The sequence below is a fragment of the Chrysochloris asiatica genome, unplaced genomic scaffold, assembly GCF_000296735.1.
Source record: "Chrysochloris asiatica unplaced genomic scaffold, ChrAsi1.0 scaffold00070, whole genome shotgun sequence".
NCBI classification, from domain to species: domain Eukaryota; kingdom Metazoa; phylum Chordata; class Mammalia; order Afrosoricida; family Chrysochloridae; genus Chrysochloris; species Chrysochloris asiatica.
In genome coordinates, this window is record NW_006408588.1 from 14,433,398 (window position 1) to 14,452,807 (window position 19,410).

Below are 19,410 nucleotides of genomic sequence, written 5' to 3' on the forward strand. Positions count from 1 at the left end.
ACTCTCCAGGACCTACAGTCCTGCAGAGAAGCGGATTCCACCTCCAGACTCAGAATCTGGAAGCAGAGACGTGTGGAATTTGACCATGTTGAGTGCTTTTGACCTAGGCACATGCAAACGAACACATATACACTCTGCTGCATAGACACCTGTGCTCCCAGAACAGGGGCCCAATTGGTATCTGTCTCTGCAGGAGATGGTCACTTGGAGATGGACATGCTGGAGGACCTTGAGAGCCTGCAGTTTGAGTACGAGATTCCAGAGGAAGACCGTACCTGGCTGTTTTTACAGGGTCGTTCTCGGGGGCTCATGATAGAGGCCTGTGCCCATGCAACCTTCTTCTGCAAGCTATTCCATAATTTGAGGTAATCTAGATCTCTAAGGTCAGACAACTTGAGAAGAAGCAAATTTCAGGGAATCCAAAGGACTTAACCTTTCGATATGAATAATAGTCAGGGGAATGTCTTTCTACCTCTTCTAACTATACTGTCTCTTGGTCTGACAGAACCAGGGAACTCCATGCCAGAGTCTTTGGCTGTAGCTACATAATAAAGCATGGTGTTGTGGTGATTTATTTGCAAAGGGTGGAGTGATTGAATGATTGATTTATTTCCCTCACTGGACCCACTAGCTTATCTTTCACAGAGGTTGATGGTTAGTCAGTTCTGATGACTGGCTGAAAATGGGCTTGGTTCTTTCTTCTGGGCCTAAGCTAATAAAGGGATGCTTCCTCACAGGAAAGTTGGGAGCTTGAGGGGGTCCTATAACCAGGTAACTTGCTGTCTTTGTACAGGTAGCGACGTCTCTGCTCACTCTGTCTTAGTTTACTTTGCTCCGATATTAGATTGATTCTTAGATGAGGGGCCCAGATCTGAATTTAACATGCTATATATAGATACAGCATGGAGCCCTGGTGTGGTGCTGTAAGATAAGTACTGGACTGCTAACCACAGTGTGGGTGGTTCAAATCCACCAGCTGCACCTCAGAAACCCTGTGTTTGTAGGGTTGCTATGAATAGAAACCACCTTGATGGCAATTTACCAACAATCAACATAGATACAGTTTAAACCCAGGGAGGCAGGCTGCTGATTGCCTGTCTGGAAAGGATGCATAAACCTACTGATTGCATCCAAAACGAGTGGTGAGAAACCAATGCAGGACATTTCCAGGGCATTTTATATTAGAAAGGATCTGGCACTGAGAGAAAAGTCTCACAACCAGGAAAGAAGCCTTAAACAGAATGCAGCTTGTGATGTTTACAAGGAAACGTTTGCCAGAGCTTGAAGGCTCTTAATTTTTACTGAACAACAGAACAAACATAGGTTTGTCTTCTAATAATATAATGTGTCATGTCTTCAGCGGTTAGATTGTTCATTTTGGGCAAGGAAAAAAATCTAGTAAATGAGTCCCTGGGATGAGTGGTCTCAAAATCTTCACCCTGAGTTTCTCAGGACTGTTTTCTCTCATAAGCCATTTACTTTAATAAATCATGATGTTCTTCAAAATCAAGGTTATTTGGTTTCCTGAGTCTGAGCAGAATGGAAATAGCAAACCGGAAAGTGTAGCTGTAGGAGAGGAGTGTGGCTCATCTTGACAGCAATGAAAAAGGACAGGTGTTTGTACAAAAACCAGACAAAATGTGAAGGAACTGGACAACGTGTCCTACATGACAATACGATATGTAACAATGGCTGTTCATACTGGTGGTCTGAGTCAAAGATGTGATTAAACATTCAGATTGTGTAGTTAAGAAGGCAGGGAAATATACACTACATGTCACAAAGTAAAAGAAACAAACACAATGGTAATTGTAAAATGTTTTAAGCAAGTTTTGGTACCTTGAAGGCATGTGTTTCAATCTCTGGAAAACTCACTCAAAAGAGTATTTCATTCCCTAATAATGCTGAGAAAGCAGCATATAATCGGGAAGGGTTGTGGTGGCGGTGTGCTATTAAGTTGGTTCCAACTCATAATGACTCGATACGGGTTTCAGAGAGTTGCTGGTGGCTCTGATCTCTCAACCTTGTGGCTAGCAGTCCAGTGCTTACATTCTACAGCACCACACCAGGGCTCAACTGGAATGGGTTGCCAGGAGGTCAGAGGTTGACACTCAAGAACACTCATTGGAGTATGCATGTATTTATAAATGTGTCTGTCTGTTCTTTCTCCAGACAATCATCTCATGGGAATCAGATTTCTGGACGTGTCTCAACTGGATCTGTTACCTATGAGAAGTTCAATGTGGGTATCATTGGGGGTGGCCATCTTGGGAAGCAGCTGGCTCATGTATTGCTTCAGCTTGTCCCCATCCCAACCGAGAGCCTGCGGATCTCCACGCGGAGGCCAGAGGTCTTAGGTGAGGAGCAGATGTGGCTGAAAGCAGCCTTAGGTGTGCTGGTTACGTCTTGATAAAGCTATTTTCAAAGGGTCCCTTGAAAGAAAGAATCCTTGTTTGTAGCACAGGGTTTTCTCTTTGGCTTCCTGGCCTCGAGAAAACCTAGAAAGGTAGCTTTTAAAGATTATGATTATGACACATACGTAAGAGTTTGAAAGAGGATATTCTTAGTACCTTTCCTGAAAACACAACTATAAATGCGGTAGAGTACACATGGATGAAAACGTCTTGGGTATTACCAAACAACTTAGTGTAATGAGTTTCTGGGCCTGGGGAAATCGAACCATGTCTCAGGGGACACCATAGTCAATTGGCATAACAGTCCACAAAGAATGCTCTGAATCCTGCTTTGGTGAAGGATTGGCAGTGGCTGTCTGGGGGTGCAACTATTGCTGTCTCCAGATGCGGAGGAAGGAAGAGTGATGAGAATTGAAAATGCTTCAATTGGTTAGTCTGATGGACTAATAGAACATGGGAACATCAGTCTCTGTGGCTCCAAGACCAGAAGAACTAGATGGTGCCTGGCTACCACTGACTACTCCTCTGAGGGGGATCACATTAGGACGTTCTGGATGAGTGAGAGAAAAGGTGGAACAAATCTCAAAATTATTTATAAAAGGGACCAGACTTGCTAGTTGTAAAGAGACTGGAGGAACCTGAGACTGTGGCCCTTGACCTCTCAACCTTCAGGTCTACAAAGGAATTCACCCTCGTGACCCAAATTTTCAGCCAAGCAGTACATAGGTGTATAGGGGAACCACAACACTTGTAAGGAATGCTCACCATGTAATGGCCAACCATTCAAAATCAAAAGGGCAAAACCTACTGAAGGACCAAGTTGTGAAGGGATGGGACGATGGCAGGAATGGAAATAGCCACCACAGAGAGTAGGCAGGATAAGTGTTGTTGCAGGGAGGGGATTGCAATCATTGAGATGAAACCAAATGTACGGTTTGTTGAATGTAAAACTGACCATCCTGTCTGTAAACATTCACTCAATTCACAATAAAAGTGTTTAAAAATTATGATTATGGTAAAACATGCAAAACAAACATTTAACCATTCAGGTGCAGTAAGTATAGTCACATGTGTATCTATCACCATTGTCTATTTCCAGGAATTGCTCATCATCCCATCTGGAAACTTTGAACCCATTAAATAATAGCTCCTCACTCACCTCTCCCTACAGCCCCTGTTGTTGTTGTTAAGTACTGTGGAGTCGGTTCTGCCTCATAGCGACCCTAACCCACTGCATTCAAGTCAATTCTGACACACAGCAACCTGTATTGAGTCTCCAAGACTGTAGATCTTGACAGGAGCAGCCAGCCTCAGCTTTCTACTGAGTGGCTGATGGGTAATTCAATTCTTAACTTTGTGAAGGGGTGGGGGTGGCTGTTGCTATTCCAAATAGTATAATTCACCAAAATTTAACAGCATTTCCATCAATCTCTCCCCTGAGTGGTGCAGGTGTTTAACTAGACTCCAAAGTAGTTGATTCAGACAGTTCCTGCTATCTCAATAGTTGTTTTGTTAGAGGGACCAATTCCTGAGGTTTCCTACTCTGCCATATTCCCTGATGTCCAAAAGATGTCTTTTTGTTTTGTTTTGCTTTAAACTTATTCCTTAAAGTATATTCCTTCTCCTTTTTTATATCTATTGCTCCTCCCTGTGCTTTAGTGGTGACAAATCCTTCTGGGTCATTGTACAGAGAAACATTCCAAAAAGAGTTAAGTTTCCTAACTTGACCCTTAAACACTTCAAACATCCAGGCTTGTGTTGTTAAACAGAACATTTGCTTTAAAAAAAAAAAAAAGGTTTTGTAATGATTCTATTTACTAGTTTGTGAAGAAAGAAATCAGAAGAGTGTTGGCTTTCAGGAAAATTTTAAAGGGAAATGAGAAGGGACCCAAGAGACTTTCTGGGTAGCTGGAAATATTCTATATCTTGAAAGAGCTGTGGGTTACATTGGTGTGTAAATTTTTCAAAACTGATCAAATTATATACTTCAGTTCCATTTTTTTCACTGTATGTAAATTTCACTTCACTTATGGACCTACAAGTACTCAGAAGGAAGAAAGTAATAACTAACTATAATCCTCTTCTCAGGGTTATAACTTATTTCCCATTTTTCTGTATTAGTAATTGGTAAATGTTCTATATATAGCTGTCTATATTTTTCTATTTTCACGTAACACATTATGAGCAATTTCCCATATCATTTAACCCCATTCAAAATCATGATTTTAAGGTTATATGGAGTCCTGGTGTGGCGTTGTAGGATAAACCCTGGACTACAAGGTCAGTTTGAAACATATGGTCGGTGGTTCAAACTCAGCAGCCACTCCTCAGAAACCCTAAATCCGGGTCATTATGAGTTGGAACTGACTTAACAGCACGTAACAACAACAACAAGGTTCTATAGTCCTGGTGCGGGGCTGTAAGAGAAATACTAGACTGCTAATCACAAGGTCGGTGATTCAAATGTACCATCTGTTCCATCTGAGAAAGATGAAACTGTGTGCTCCCCTAAAGGTTTAGTCTCGGAAATCCTAAGGAGCAGTTCTCTTCTGTCCTATAGGGTCACTGTGAGTCGGAATCGACACGCAGGCAGTGGGTGGTATGGTGGCCGATTTAGTTGGAGTTCTTCATACATAGTTTTCAAAATACACTTACTAGATCAAGGACTAGGCACAGCTGTATTAAGATGTAATTTGCATACAGTAAACGTCACATATATAAAGCTTGATGTTTTGATACATGCATACACCTGTTAAAACTATCACCCTAAACAAAGTAATGAGCATATATACCACCCCCAAAAGTTGTCTGCTTGGTTATCTCTCTATTGACGCCCCCGCTACAGCCCCTCCTCCCAGCTAGGCAACAAGTGATCTGACACCATAGATTCATTTGCATTTTCTTGGACTTTATACAGATGGAATCATACAGTATGTGCTCTTTATGTCTGGCTTCTTTCACTAAGCATAATTATTTTGAGATTTACCCATGCTGTTTATGTATCAATATCTTTCTTAATTTGGAGTAGTATTCTATTACATGAACATTCCACAGTTTGTCTATCCATTCGTCTGTTGATGATCAAATTGTTTCTAGTTTTGGACTATTACAAATAAAGCTGATATGACATTAATGTACAAGTGTTTGTGTAGATCTATGTTTTTTTTCAGTTAGTCTTGGGCACTCCCAATGGTCTGCTCATGTGGTAGATGTAGGCTTCACTTTCAAAGAGTCTTCCAATTAATTTTTTCAAATTGGTCGCTGAAAAAAGCCGTGCAAGGTAAATTTTAACCAGTATTATATAAAAACACCCATTTTACTACATCCTTGTCAAGTCTGGAAAAATTTTTTGTATCATCATCTGAATATGAATTTGAATATTCTTTAGATTTATTGTTATGTTTTTAAACTTGGTTTTGCCCAGTTTTTCGGTGGGAGTGTCTGTAATTTTTATACTAATGAGTAAGTGTTTTTTCCTATATCAGATTTTTAAAAAAATTTAACCACTCAAGGCAAATTTTTTAATACTAGCAATAAACCTGTGCCAGTTACCACTGAGCTGGCTCCAACTGACAGACACACACACATACATATATATGTTGTTGTTGTGTGTTGTCAAATCAATTCTGACACATAGCCATCCTCTATAGGGTTTCTGAGGACCGACCTTGCAGTTCAAATTGACTTTGAGGTTGAGTGCTTATCCTACTGTGTGTGCCACACCAGGACTTCATGTATGTGTATATATATATTTGTGGTTGTTGTTGTTAAGTGCTGTCGAGTTGGTTCTGACCCATAGTGACCCTGTATAGGGTTTCCGAGGCTGTAAATCTTTATGGGAGCAGAAAGCCTCATCTTCCGTGGAATTGCTGGTAGTTTCAAACTGCTGACCTTGAGGTTAGCAGCCTGACTCGTAACCACTATGCTACCAGAGCTCCTTATATGTGTGTGTGTGTATATATATATACAGCATATTAAAACTATCACCCTAAACAAAGTAATGAGCATATATACCACCCCCAAAAGTTGTCTTCTTGGTCATCTCTCTATTGAGAGTGTGGTGGCTGTATATGATAAGCACTGGACTGTAAACTACAAGGTGAGCAGTTCAGGCCTACCAGTTGCTCCATGGGAGAAAGATGAGGATTTCTGCTCCTGCAAAAGATGTAAAGCCTTGGAAACCGTATACAGGGTCACTATGAGTCAGAACCAACTCCATGGCACTTAACAACAAAATATATAATATATACATATAAATAAATAAAATGCACCATCTTTGGGAAGCAATATGTTTAAGATGATAGTGTTTATCACTGTGTGTTGTCTGAGGAAGCAAGAAGTCCAAACGTCCAGCATCAGCTTCTACGCAATTTTGAGAACAACACATTAATGAATGACACCTGTGTATGTTTCCCAAACGTTCTCTTTGTCCTATCCATCTTCCAAGTTTATAAGTATCCAGATAATATCAGCATCAATTTATCATGCACTCTTGGTGGTTAAGATAAAAATTCACCTCTTCAAATATAATATCGTTTTCCAATAACACCTAAAACAGATGTGAGTTTACATTTAAAATATTTACTTTTGAAACTCCACATTGCAGTAAGTACAATCAATTGATTAACTACCAATGAGTGTTTCTATACAATCATCTGAGTTATCATATTTCTCTGTACATTTAGAAATCTTACTGTATATGTTTTACTGAAACAGCAAATGACCTTTCCAAATCTCTCCCAGCATCTCTCCTACTCTTCCTGCTCCCCTTAACTCTTGAAGCCTCATCTACAACATGGGAATAATACTAGTCTCTGCCTCATGAGATTTTTGTGAGGATTACTTTAGATAACATATGTACATTAACTAGTATATGATCAATCTGCACAAAAGTGGAGCAGAAGCCTCCTTTGAAATTTTTTCTTCTTTAAATAAATCAAACAGTCCAGTGTTTGGTCTAAGTAAGAAACCCACTTACTGGTCTGTAAGAAAGATATCTGTTAAGATTTTGTTGCTAAGTGCCATCGAGTCGGTTCCAACTCATAGCAACTCTGTATAGGGTTTCCAAGGAGCAGCTGGTGGGTTTGAACCACCAACCTTGTGGCTCAAACTGACCTTGCAGTCAAGCACATTATCCCATAGACTCATAGTGATCTTACAGAGCAAGGCAGAGCTACTCCGAAGGGTTTCTGATAAATTTCAGGTAAATTACAGATGCAGACCCTGCGGTTAGTAGCCCAATGCTTAAAGTGTTGTGCTACCATGGCTCCCTAAAAATATGATTTGTTATTGTGAAGTGCTGTCAACTCGGTTCCAACCCACAGAAACCCTGTAGAGGGTTTCCTAGAAGTGGCTGGTGAGCTTGAACCACCACCCCTGCAATTCAAACCAACTTTGCAGTCCAGCGCATTAACCCACAGCACCACACTGGGATGACTTATTTCCTAGTCTACACACCGCTGCAGTGGTGCTAGCCGTCTTAACAAGGGGTTAGGGCACTGCTGCCGGGCTTATATGGGAAATCTTCTGGTTTATGTGGGTATAAGACTTCAGTTGATTAAGATAAGATCATGAGAATCCTTTCCCCATACCTGGCACTTTGTCTTGCTTTCTTTCTCCTAGATGAACTCCAGAAACTGGGGATCCAGTGCTTTTACCAAAATGCTTACCTGGTAAATTGGGCCAACGTGGTATTCCTCTGCTGCCTGCCATCTCAGCTGCCTAACATCTGTGTGGAAATTCAGAACAGCCTTGACAAAGCCTGCATTGTGTACAGCTTTGTAGCTGCCGTCCCTGTACCCAGGTATCTTGTAGACACGCTCTCTCTCCTCATCTCTGACTTCTGTGTGTCCCCTCTAACTGCCCCCCACTCCTTTCTCTTGCAGTGGTCATTCCTATGAAAATTAGGTTGTTGCTGGTAAGTGCTATAGAGTCAGTTGCGACTCATAGCGACTCTGTATAGGGTTTCCAAGGAGTGGCTGGCTAATTTGAACCACTTAGTCAAGTGCTTATCCTACAGCACCAAGGTAGAAACAGATTTATCTGCAGACGGACCCAGGTAGTCTTTGTAATTGTGTATTCCCCACTTGTCTACAAATTGTGACTAAACCACCATAGCACTTGTGGGGATACTTCTTTGATATGAAAATGTCTAGAATGCAATAAACAATGCCTCCTGCTACCTGAAGCTTATTCCCCTGAGAATCAATAAGGAGGGAAACCACAAGTGAACAACATGAAATGTTACTGAGGGCAAGTATCAGATCTTATTTTTGCACCCCTAGTCACTAGTTGAAAGAGCTCTGGTAGCACAGTGGTTACGAGTTGGGCTGCTAACCTCATGGACAGCAGTTCGAAACTACCAGCTGTTCTGCAGGAGAAAGATGAGGCTTTCTGCTCCCGTAAAGATTTACAGTCTCGGAAACCCTGTATAGGGTCGCTATGAGTCGGAACCAACTCTATGGCACATAACAACAACAACAGTCACTAGTTGCTATTGGCCTTTTTGAATACGACAATTATATGGTTTACTATGCCATGAATGAAAATTGAAGAGGAATGGCGTCACATTCATCATCAAAAAGAACATTTCAAGATTTATCTTGAAGCATAATATTGTCTGTGATAAGATAATATCCATAGGCCTGCAAGGAAGACCATTTAATACCACTATTATTTAAATTTATGCTCCAACCACTAAAACCAGTGATAATAAAACTGAAGAATTCCACCAACTTCTTCAGTCTGAAATTGATCAAATATGCAATCAAGATGTATTGATAACTTCTGGTGATTGGAATGCAAAGGTTGGATACAAAGAGGAAGGATCAGTAGTTGGAAAATATGGCCTTGGTGATAGAAATGATGTTGGAGATTGCAAAACTGAATTTTGGAAGACCAATGACTTACTCATTGCAAATACCTTTTTAAAACAACATAAAAGAAGACTTGGACTTCACCAGATGGACTACACAAAATTCAAATTGACTATATCTGTGGGAGGGGACAGTGGAAAAGTATGTATTATCAGCCAAAACAAGGCTAGGGGCAGACTGTGGAACAGACTATCAATTGCTCATAAGCAAGTTCAGGGTAAAGCTAAAGAAAATTAAAACAAGTCCATAAGAGCCAAATTTTGACCTTGAACATATTTTACCTGAATTTAGAGACCATCTCAAGAACAGATTTGTTGAATTAGATACTAATGACCAAAGGTCAGAAGAGTTGTGGGATGACACCAAGATCATCATAACAGAAGAAATAAGAAAAACACCAAAATGGATGTCAGGAAACTCTGAAACTTGCTCTCCAGCACAGAGATGCTAAAGCAAATGGAAGAAGTGAGGAGGTACAAGAGCTGAACAGAAAATTTCAAAGGTCAGGTCAGCTCGAGATGACAAAGTCAAATATTATAATGAAATGTGCATAGATCTGGAGTTAGAAAACCAAAGGGGAAGAACATGTGAGCATTTCTGAACTGAAGGATTTTTAGGGCAAAATATTGAATGATGCAGAAAGCATCAAACGAAGATGGAAGGAATACACAGTGTCACTGTACCAAAAAGAAATGGTCGATGTTCAACCATTTCAAGAGGTAGCATATGATCAAGAAGAGTCAATGATCCAGGTAGACATTTTATAACAAGAGGAAGGGAGTGGTTGATCTGGCAGTCCAGGAGCAGAGGACCCTGGGACCATCAAGGGAAAAGAGTAGAGCATGGGACCCTATCCAGAGAAGCAGTGACACCTGAGATGGACGCAGAGACGATGACGTGGAGAGATGGAGCGGCTGGGACCTCTGGACTCAGGGAGGGAGAGGGCCTGAGGGCTGATGGCTGGAGGAGGTGGGGGCAGGGTTATGGGGTGTGCCCTTTAGTTGTTTGAATGGTTGTATATTTCTCAGTGCTTCCGTGTACCTCCAGAAACAAAACAAAACAAAACAAAATAGAGGGAATGGAAGCAAATTCTGTTGAATGATGATGCATCTAATCATTGCAATGAAACGAAGTACAATAGGATGAATGTAAAGCTGATGTTCTCCCAAGTAAACTATCACCTAATTCACAATAAAAACTTAAAAAAAAAAAAAAGTCAATAATCCTGCCCAGTGAAATAAGCCTCCTGTGGAGATTTTGCAGTGTATAGGACCTTAGGTGGAATCCTGAGCCCAATCCAGAACCTTCTGAGGTGGGACATTCCCACTAGAGAGGAGAAGCAGACCAGCCTTGAACAGCTAGAGCGACAGAAGATATATCTTCAAAGAAAGATCGTCAGGAAAAACACAAAACAAAAATGGACGTATGACTGGCTTACTATAAGAATAAGCAAGTTGTTCTCTGGGAAGCCATCAAGGCAAGCAATCAAGTTCCTTCATGACACACACACCCTCTAAGACTGAAACTCAAAGGGAACACATGAGCATGTATGTAAGTTTGCTGGCCACCACATTGGTCTACTGGTGAGTGGAAGAGGGGGAAAGGCAACAATGAAGAAATGGGCTGAGTTCAACTACGTTCCACAGACTCCTGTTGACCTGGAGATGAGAGAGAGAATTGGAAGGGCTGGTTGGGCCAAAGTGTGGTGAGACCAGGGGACACCTGAGCCCATGGACAAGGACATAGCCACAGAGGGCTAGAGCTGAGAGTGAAGCATCCAGCTGACATGAAGTGAGAGGAGGCACACAAGAACACCCAAAGTTGCAGATAGTACCCATTTGACCTAGCCTCAATGGCTTGATAATCAGAAGGAAGATAAAAACAACAATTTTTGATAAAGGAAATGAGGGAAAATTGCTACAATTTGATGAACCTGACCTATACTCATGGAGGTGGTAACTCTAAATACCAACAGAGAGGGAAGGAGTCTTCACATCAAGTATCAATGCTATCCCCTCTGTACACAGGGCAGATAAGGATGGGAAACTTAGACATTGGCTACCTAAAATGAGGAGGCGATAAAGGCTCGAAGTGACTTGGCTTACAAGGTTTCAAGGGGGAGTTTACTTTAATAGTGTGTGGAGAAAGAAAAGAGTCCCCACTAAATAGTTTTCATCTTATCTAGATGGGTCTGGTTAGAAGAGATTGGGATATGATTCTTATGATTCAATAGTGAGTAATTGTTATCATGACTAATGATAACACAACTGTAAAGGTAGAAGTTTTTTAAGAAAAGCAGGGGAGTAGTTAATTTTACAGTCCAGAAACAAAGAACCTTAGGACCATTAAGGGAGAAGAGCAGCAGCGGAATGCGAGACCTTATCCAGAGAAGCAGCAATGGAGGCAGAGATGGGGACATGTAGAGAGGGGGCAGCTGATGACTCTAGATTCATGGAAAGAAAGGGACTGAGAGCTGGTGGCCAGGAGGCAGACTTGCAGAATGTGCCTTTGGTGGTGTAAATTATTATATATGTCTAAGTGTTTAAAAAAAAAAAAAAAAGAGCTAAAGACAGAAATTCTGTTCACTGATGGTATATGGAGGGGATTATAATCATTGTAATGAAACAAGGTGTATGATTGGTTGAATGTAAAACTGATGGTCTGCCCTGTAAACTTTCACTCAATCCACAATAAAAACCTTAAAAAAAAAAAAACTAAAAAAAGTCAATGATCCCGAAGGAAGAATTCTAAGGTGCATTGAGGTCATTGGCCAAGAACAAGTCACCAGAAATTGATGGAATACAAATTGAAATATCTCAACAAACTGAAATGAAAACAAAAATCCTCACCGCTGGACCAGTAAATAACATCATGATAAATGAAGAAAAGATTGTCAAAGATTTCATTTGGCTTAGATTCACTATCAACACTCCTAGAAACATCAGTCAAGCAATCAAATGATGTATCGCATTAGACAAATCTGCCACACAAGGCCTCTTTAAGGTATTCAAGAGCAAAGATGTCAGTTTGAGGTCCAAGTCATGGTATTTTACAAAGCCTCATATGCATGTGAAAGTTGGACAATGAATAAGGAAGACTGTATAACTGATGCATTTGTGTTATGGTGTTGGAGAAGAATATTAAAAGTACCAGGGATTGTTAGAACAAACAAATCTGTGCTGGAAGAAGTCCATCTAGAGACTTCGTCTCTCATACTTCAGACATATCATGAGGAACTAATCGTTGGAGAAGGATATCATGCTTGGAAAGGTGGAAGTCAGTGAAAAAGAGGAAGACCCCCAATGAGATGGATTGGCATAGTGAGTGGGAGCAGCAATGGGCTCAAACATAACAATTGTGAGGTTGGTGCTGGACTGGGCAGTTCATTCTGTTGTGTATAAAGTCAGTATGAGTCAGAACTGACTGGGCAGCACCTCACAACTAACGGTCACTAGGAGGAGTTCTGGTATGGCTTTATAGGATAAGCACTGACTGCTAACCACAAGGTCAGCAGTTCAAACCCACCAGCACCTCCTTGGAAACCCTTTACCTGACTGATATGAGTTGGAACCATCTCGATCACACTTAACAGCAACAGTTACTAGGAGAAATTCTTGTGTATAACTGTATTATAAACATTGGACTACTCAGAAATCCTGTACAGGTTAGCTATGAGTTGGAACTGATTCCATGGCACTTAACAACAACTAACCACAAGGTTGGCGATTCAAACTCATCAGCCACTCCTTGGAAACTATACAGGATGCTATAAACTGGAACCAACTGGATGGCATTTAACACTCACTGTGAGTGGAAATCAACTTGACAGCCACTCACAATAGCAATGTTTAGCCTGATGCCTGGCACATGACATTCACTAATACGCACACACAGAGCTTTGTTTGCCCGGGTAGCTGTGTAGCATCATCAGTAGCTGGTGTTGGATATGAACGCAGTGGGTTGGGCAGTTGTTTCCAGTCCTGACACTACCATCTTGGTGGTTTTACTTCCAGGTTGAAGTTACTGCTGAACCACACCAATATCCTGCGGCCTCAGTATCAGTGTGATGATACATTTGTAAACATCTGGGGAGCCAATAAGGAAATCACAGCTGCTCTACAAGATCCTGCGATTCTCCAGGCTACCTGCCCCTACAGTACTGCTGGTAATGGTCCATGTTTTGCACTCTTTTGAAAATTATTTCCTATCAGTGTGTGTAGTGTATAGGGAGGATGGGAAAGGAAAACACAAACTGGGTAAAATCTCAGTTATCTAAGTTTCAAATGAGAAGAGTATATAGTGGTAAAAAGCATCCTTTATTAGGGACAGCTTAGAAGCCTTGTTATCTGGATCCTTTAAGGATGAATATGAAAACCAGAGTAGGCAAACATACTTTAAATAATCCCTGAGGAGGATGTGTGTCTGGGATGAAAATGCCTTTTCTCTTTTCTAACCTTGCACTATTTCCCTTGGTCTCTTCTTTTTCTGGCAAGCACTATTCCAAAGAACCCCTACCATTAGCAGTGTCTGTACTAGGTGGTCTTATCTATCCTCCTGGGGTCTGGTCAACACTGAGGCTGTGTCATCAAAAAACACCAGTAAGACTCTGGACTAGGAGGAGGAATGTCGACTTGACTTGAGCCTCAGAATACCTGCTGATCTGTCAAATCCTTCGTATGGTGCTCACTCGTATTGACCTTTTCGTTGGTGTGCAGGGGGAATAACCCTCAATATCAAGTGGTTGGAGGGAGTATTGTATGCCGCCCTGAACATCTGCACAGCAATGGAAATGTCCCACTCAAGTGTGCTGCAGCTTCTCAGTGACCGGCTTCTCTCTGTGCACTTTGAAGATTGTGGGAAAGACCAAGCATCTTGCCCCAAATTTCAACTAACAGATTTTGTCAGCAAAATATATGCCAAGAACCTGCCACAGAAAGGGTAAGGTGTCAGACAATTGCCACTGTGATTTCTCCCGCACTTGTACAGGTGATTTTTCCTTTTTCCCTTTTATGTTATTTTTTAAAACTTGTTGTTGTTGTTAGGTACTGTCAGTCGGTTCTGACCTATAGTCACCTAATGCACAACAGAATGAAACACTGCCCAATCCATTGCCATCCTCACAATTGTTGTAGCGCTTGAGCCCACTGCTGCCGTCACTGTGCCAATCCATCTCATTAGGGGTCTTCCTCTTTTTCGCAGACCCTCCACTTTACCAAGAATGATAACCTTCTTCAGAGATTGTTTCCTCATGATAACATATCTAAGCATGAGAGATGCAATCTCACCATTCTGGCTTGTAAGGAGCATTCTGGCTGTACTTCTTCCAACACAGACCTGTTTCTTCTTTTGGTAGTCCATGGTACCTCCAATATTCTTCTCCAACATCACAACTCAAATGTATCAGTTCTTCCACGGTCTTCCTTATTCATTGTCCAACTTTCACATTCATATGGTGATGGTGGTTGGTGGTGTGCTGTACATAGTCAGTCCCAACTCATAGCGACCCTGTATAGGGTTTCCAAGGCTGTAAATCTTTATGGGAACAGAAAGTCTCATCTTTCTTCCATGCACCGGTTGGTAGTTTCAAACTGCAGATCTTGAGATTAGCAGTCCAACTTGTAACCACTATGCTACCAGATTTCCTTCACATTCTTATGAGGGTACTGAACATATCATGGCTTGGACCTCAAACTGGTATCTGTGCTCTTGAACTCTTAGAGAGATCTTTTGCAGCAGATGTGAATCGCTACCTTGCAGTGCAAACAAACCTTGCAGTCTAATGCTTTATCCTACAGTGCCACACAGGATTTCATTTTGCACATAGAATTCTTCAATATTGCAAGGCTTGAATTTTTCCTTCAGTTCTTTCAACTGAAACATGCTGCGTGTACTCTTCCCTTTCAGTTTTTTTTTTTTTTTAATTTTATTGTGAATTAAGGTTTACAGACAAGTTCATTAGTTTTAGTTTTAGATTCAACAAATCATACACTTTGTTTCATCTCAATGATTGCAATCCCCTCCATGTAACAACAGTTATCCCACTTCCTCCCTGTGGTTCTTGTTTCCATTCCACCCACCTTCCTATCCCTTCTCAACTGTGTCCTTAGAAAAATGTTGCCCTTTTGATTTTGAATGATTGACCGTTCCATGATAAGTATACCTTACTAGTGTTGTTGTAATGCACTATAAACCTATCTACTTTTTGGGTGAAAATTGGACCATGAGGGTGAGTTCCTTTTCAGACCAGAAGGGAGGTTACAGGCCATACACAGTCTCTGGTTCCACCAGTCTCTAAATAATTTTGAGTTTTGTTCCATATTTTCTCCCACACTATCTGGGACTCTCTAATGCTTTCAGGGCAGCTGCTGTAGTTCTGGTCTCAAAGTTACAGACGTTGAGGTTCACATGTTCCATTAGTCCAGTGGAATAATTGATTCCAAGCCTCTTCAATTCTCATCACTCTTCTTCCACACATAGACAATTAGCTGTATCTTAAGATGGCCACTCATGAGCTTTCAAGATCCCAGACGATACTAACCCAAGCATGATGTGTAGAACATTGTCTTTGTGGACTATGTTATGCCAATTGAACACTGTGTCCCCTTAAACTGTGGTCCTGAGTCCCAAGGCCTATCAACTCATTGCCTTGTTGTTGCTGTTGTTAAGTGCCATCCAGTCGATTCTGACCAATAGGGACCCTGTATAGGGTTTCCAAGGAGCAGCTGGTGAGCTTGAACCGCTGACCTTGCAGTTCAGATGATAATATCTACCCTTTTCAAATTCTAACTCTGGGTCTTTGCACATTTCATTACAATACTTGACTTTGTCTTCTCAAGCTGACTTTTGAAATGTTCTGTTCAGCTATTTTACTTCCTCATATATCCCATTAACTTCAGCATTCATATGCTGACGAGAAAATGTCTTCTGACATCCATTTTGACCTTTTTTTTTAAATTTCCTGTCTATTTAAAGACCTTTTGCTTTCTTCCTGTGTGATGTTCTTCATGCCACCCTACACTCTTCTGGTCTCTGTCATTAATGTCTAATGCATCAAACCTGTTCTTAAGATGGTATCTAAATTCAGGTCAAATTTTGGCTCTTGGGACTTGTTTTAATTTTCTTTAGCTTAAGCCTAAACTTGCATATGAGCAACTAATAGTCTGTTCTAGTCTGTTCCTGGCCTGGTTTTGGGTTTTCCACCATCTCTTCCCATAGATGTAGCCAATTTGATTTCTGTATATTCATGTAGTGATGTCCACATGTATAGTATCTTTTATGTTGTTTAAAAAAGGTATTTACAATGAATAACTCATTGGTCTTGCAAAATTCTATCATGCAATCTCCAGCATCAGCATCATTTCTATCACCAATACCATATTTTCCAATTACTGATCCTAACTCTTTGTTTCCAGCATTGTACCTCAACATAAATCTTGAAATGTTCTTTTTGACGATGAATGCAATGTCATTCCTCTTCAATTTGTTGTTCCGGGCATAGTAGACTGTCTGATTCAAAGTAAGCTTAAAAATTACTTAAGTTTAAAAACGCAGAAAAATATTTTTTGCTGTAAAAAATCCAATCTGTGGAAAAGCAAAAGCCCTCCTTGTCTACAAATACTATTTTGTAGGCTTTATATATTTTTCAGTCTTTCTATACATTTATAAATGTATACCTATATATATATATTTTTAGACACTGTAGAAATATGGGACTTACATATTGGTTTTCACTTACTATGTCATGGGTTTAATCCTATCTATTTAATGTGTAAGCAGTTGCATAGGTATTCATTGGATTCATTTATTTTATTCAACCTATATCCTTTTTTTTCTTTTAAATAATTTTTTATTGTGTTAAAACCACATATAATGAAACAGTTGTCATTTCAATATTTTTTACAGATACAGTTCAGTGACTGTAATCACACTTGGCAGGCAGGTTACACTGTCCACTTCCACTTTTTTCCATCATTCTTAATAGAAACTCAGTTTCCCGTATGCCTGAGTCCCCCTTTATTTTCCCTCCTGCCCATTGTTGTTGTTGTTGTTAGTGCTGTTGAATCGGTTCCAACTCATAGTGACCCTGTGTATGGTTTCTGAGGAGTGAGTGGTGGAGCTGAGCCACCAACCTTGCACTTCAAACTGACCTTGTGGTTGAGTGCTTATCCTGCGGCACCACACCAGGACTTCTCCTGCCCCTGGTGACCACTACTAAGCTTTGGTGTCTATACACTGGCCTATTCTAGATGATTTCATCTAAGTTGGACCATGCAATATTGTTCTTTTTTGTCTAATTTCACTGATCTAAGGAGCTCTGGTAGTGTAGTGGTTACGAATCGGGCTGTGAACCTTAAGGTCAGCATTTCAAACTACCAGCCGCTCTGCAGGAGAAAATGAGGCTTTCTGCTCCTGTAAAGATTTTACATCCTCGGAAACCCTGTTCAGGGTCGCTATGGGTCGGAACCGACTTGACGGCATTTAAAACGTTATTTCACCACTGGATCAGTAGCATCAAGATAAACAGAGAGAAGAATTAGGTTGTTAGAGACTTCATTTTGCTCAGATCAACAATCAATACTCATGGAAGCAGCAGTCAAGAAATCAAACAACATATTGAATTTGGCAAATCTGCTGCACAAGACCTCTTTAAAGTGTTGAAGAACAAAGATAATCAGTTTGAGAACTGAGGTGTGCCTGACCCAAGCCATGGTATTTTCAATAACGTCATATGCATGTGCAAGTTGGACAGTGAATTAAGGAAGACTGATGCAGAATTGATGCATTGGAGCTTTGGTGTTGGAGGAGAAGATTGAAAGTACCACGGACTGCCAAAAGAACAAACAGATCTGTGTTGGAGGAAGTACAGCCAGATGCTCCTTAGAAGCCAGGATGTCCAGACTTTGTCTCTCATACTTCAGACGTAGATCAAGAAGGACCATTACCTGGAGAAGAACATTACGGTTGGTAAAATGGAGGGTCAGGAAAAAGAGGAAGACACCCAATACAGTGGCAGCAGCAGTGGGCTCAAGTGTAGCAATAACTTTGAAATGGGTACAGGATTGGGTTTTGTTATGTTGTGTATAAGGTCACTCTGAATCGGTGACTCAATAGCACCTAACAACGTTTTAAAGGTTCATTCACATAGCATATATCAAAGTTTCATTCTTTTTCTGGATGGCTAATATTCTATTGTATGACCATACCACATTTTGTTTATTCAATTGTCTGTTGATGGGTATTTAGGTTGTTTCTTCCTTTCGGCTAAGGAGCTCTGGTAGCGTAGTGGTTACGAATCAGGCTGCGAACCTTAAGGTCAGCGGTTCGAAACTACCAGCTGCTCCGCGGGAGAAAGGTGAGGCTTTCTACTCCCGTAAAGATTTACACCCTCGGAAACCCTGTACAGGGTCGCTATGGATTGGAACCGACTCGACGGCACTTAACAACAACAACAACCTTTCGGCTACTGTGATTAGTGCTACAGTGAATATCAGGGTATAAGTTTGTTATGTCTCTGCTTTCAATTCTTTAGGGTGTATATTTAGGAGTGGAATTGCTAGGTCATATGATCATATGGTCATATAGGATCTGGAGTCCCAGTGTGGCCCACTGTAGCATAAGCACTGGACTGCTAACTACAAGGTTGGTTCAAACCCACCGGCCACTCCTTAGAAATCCTATACAGGGTTGCTATGAATTAGAACCAACTTGATGGCACTAACAACAACAGTAAGTCTATGTTTAACCACAAAACTGTTTCCTATAGCAATTACACTATATTACATTCCTACCAGTAAGTAGTGTAGGAGTCCTGGTATGGCGCTGTGGGTTAATGCGCCAGATTGCAAAGCCATTTTAACTGCAAGGTCGGCAGTTCAAGCTCACCCAGCTGCTCCTCGGAAACCTTATACAGGATCGCTATGGGTTGGAATTGACTCGATGGCACATAACAACAACAGCCAGTAGTGTAAGAGTGTTCCAACTTCACATTCTCACCAACAATTGTGATTTTCTTTTTTAAGAAGTGTAAGTATCTTAATTTGTGATGGAGCTCTGGTAGCGTAGTGGTTACGAATCGGGCTGCGAACCTTAAGGTCAGTGGTTCGAAACTACCAGCCGCTCCG

The 19,410-nt window shown here is 40.9% G+C and overlaps 1 protein-coding gene across 1 annotated transcript in view; it reads left to right on the forward strand.

The window, feature by feature from the left end:
- Positions 1–210: 210 nt before the first annotated feature.
- NOXRED1 (NADP-dependent oxidoreductase domain containing 1) overlaps positions 211–19,410 on the forward strand; it is a 21,923-nt gene continuing 2,723 nt past the window's right edge. The window contains exons 1-5 of the mRNA XM_006864768.1: positions 211–365; positions 2,173–2,357; positions 8,037–8,217; positions 13,303–13,454; positions 14,005–14,227. Of these exons, the coding sequence (XP_006864830.1) occupies positions 211–365; positions 2,173–2,357; positions 8,037–8,217; positions 13,303–13,454; positions 14,005–14,227 (896 nt within the window). The remainder of the gene's footprint in view (positions 366–2,172; positions 2,358–8,036; positions 8,218–13,302; positions 13,455–14,004; positions 14,228–19,410) is intronic.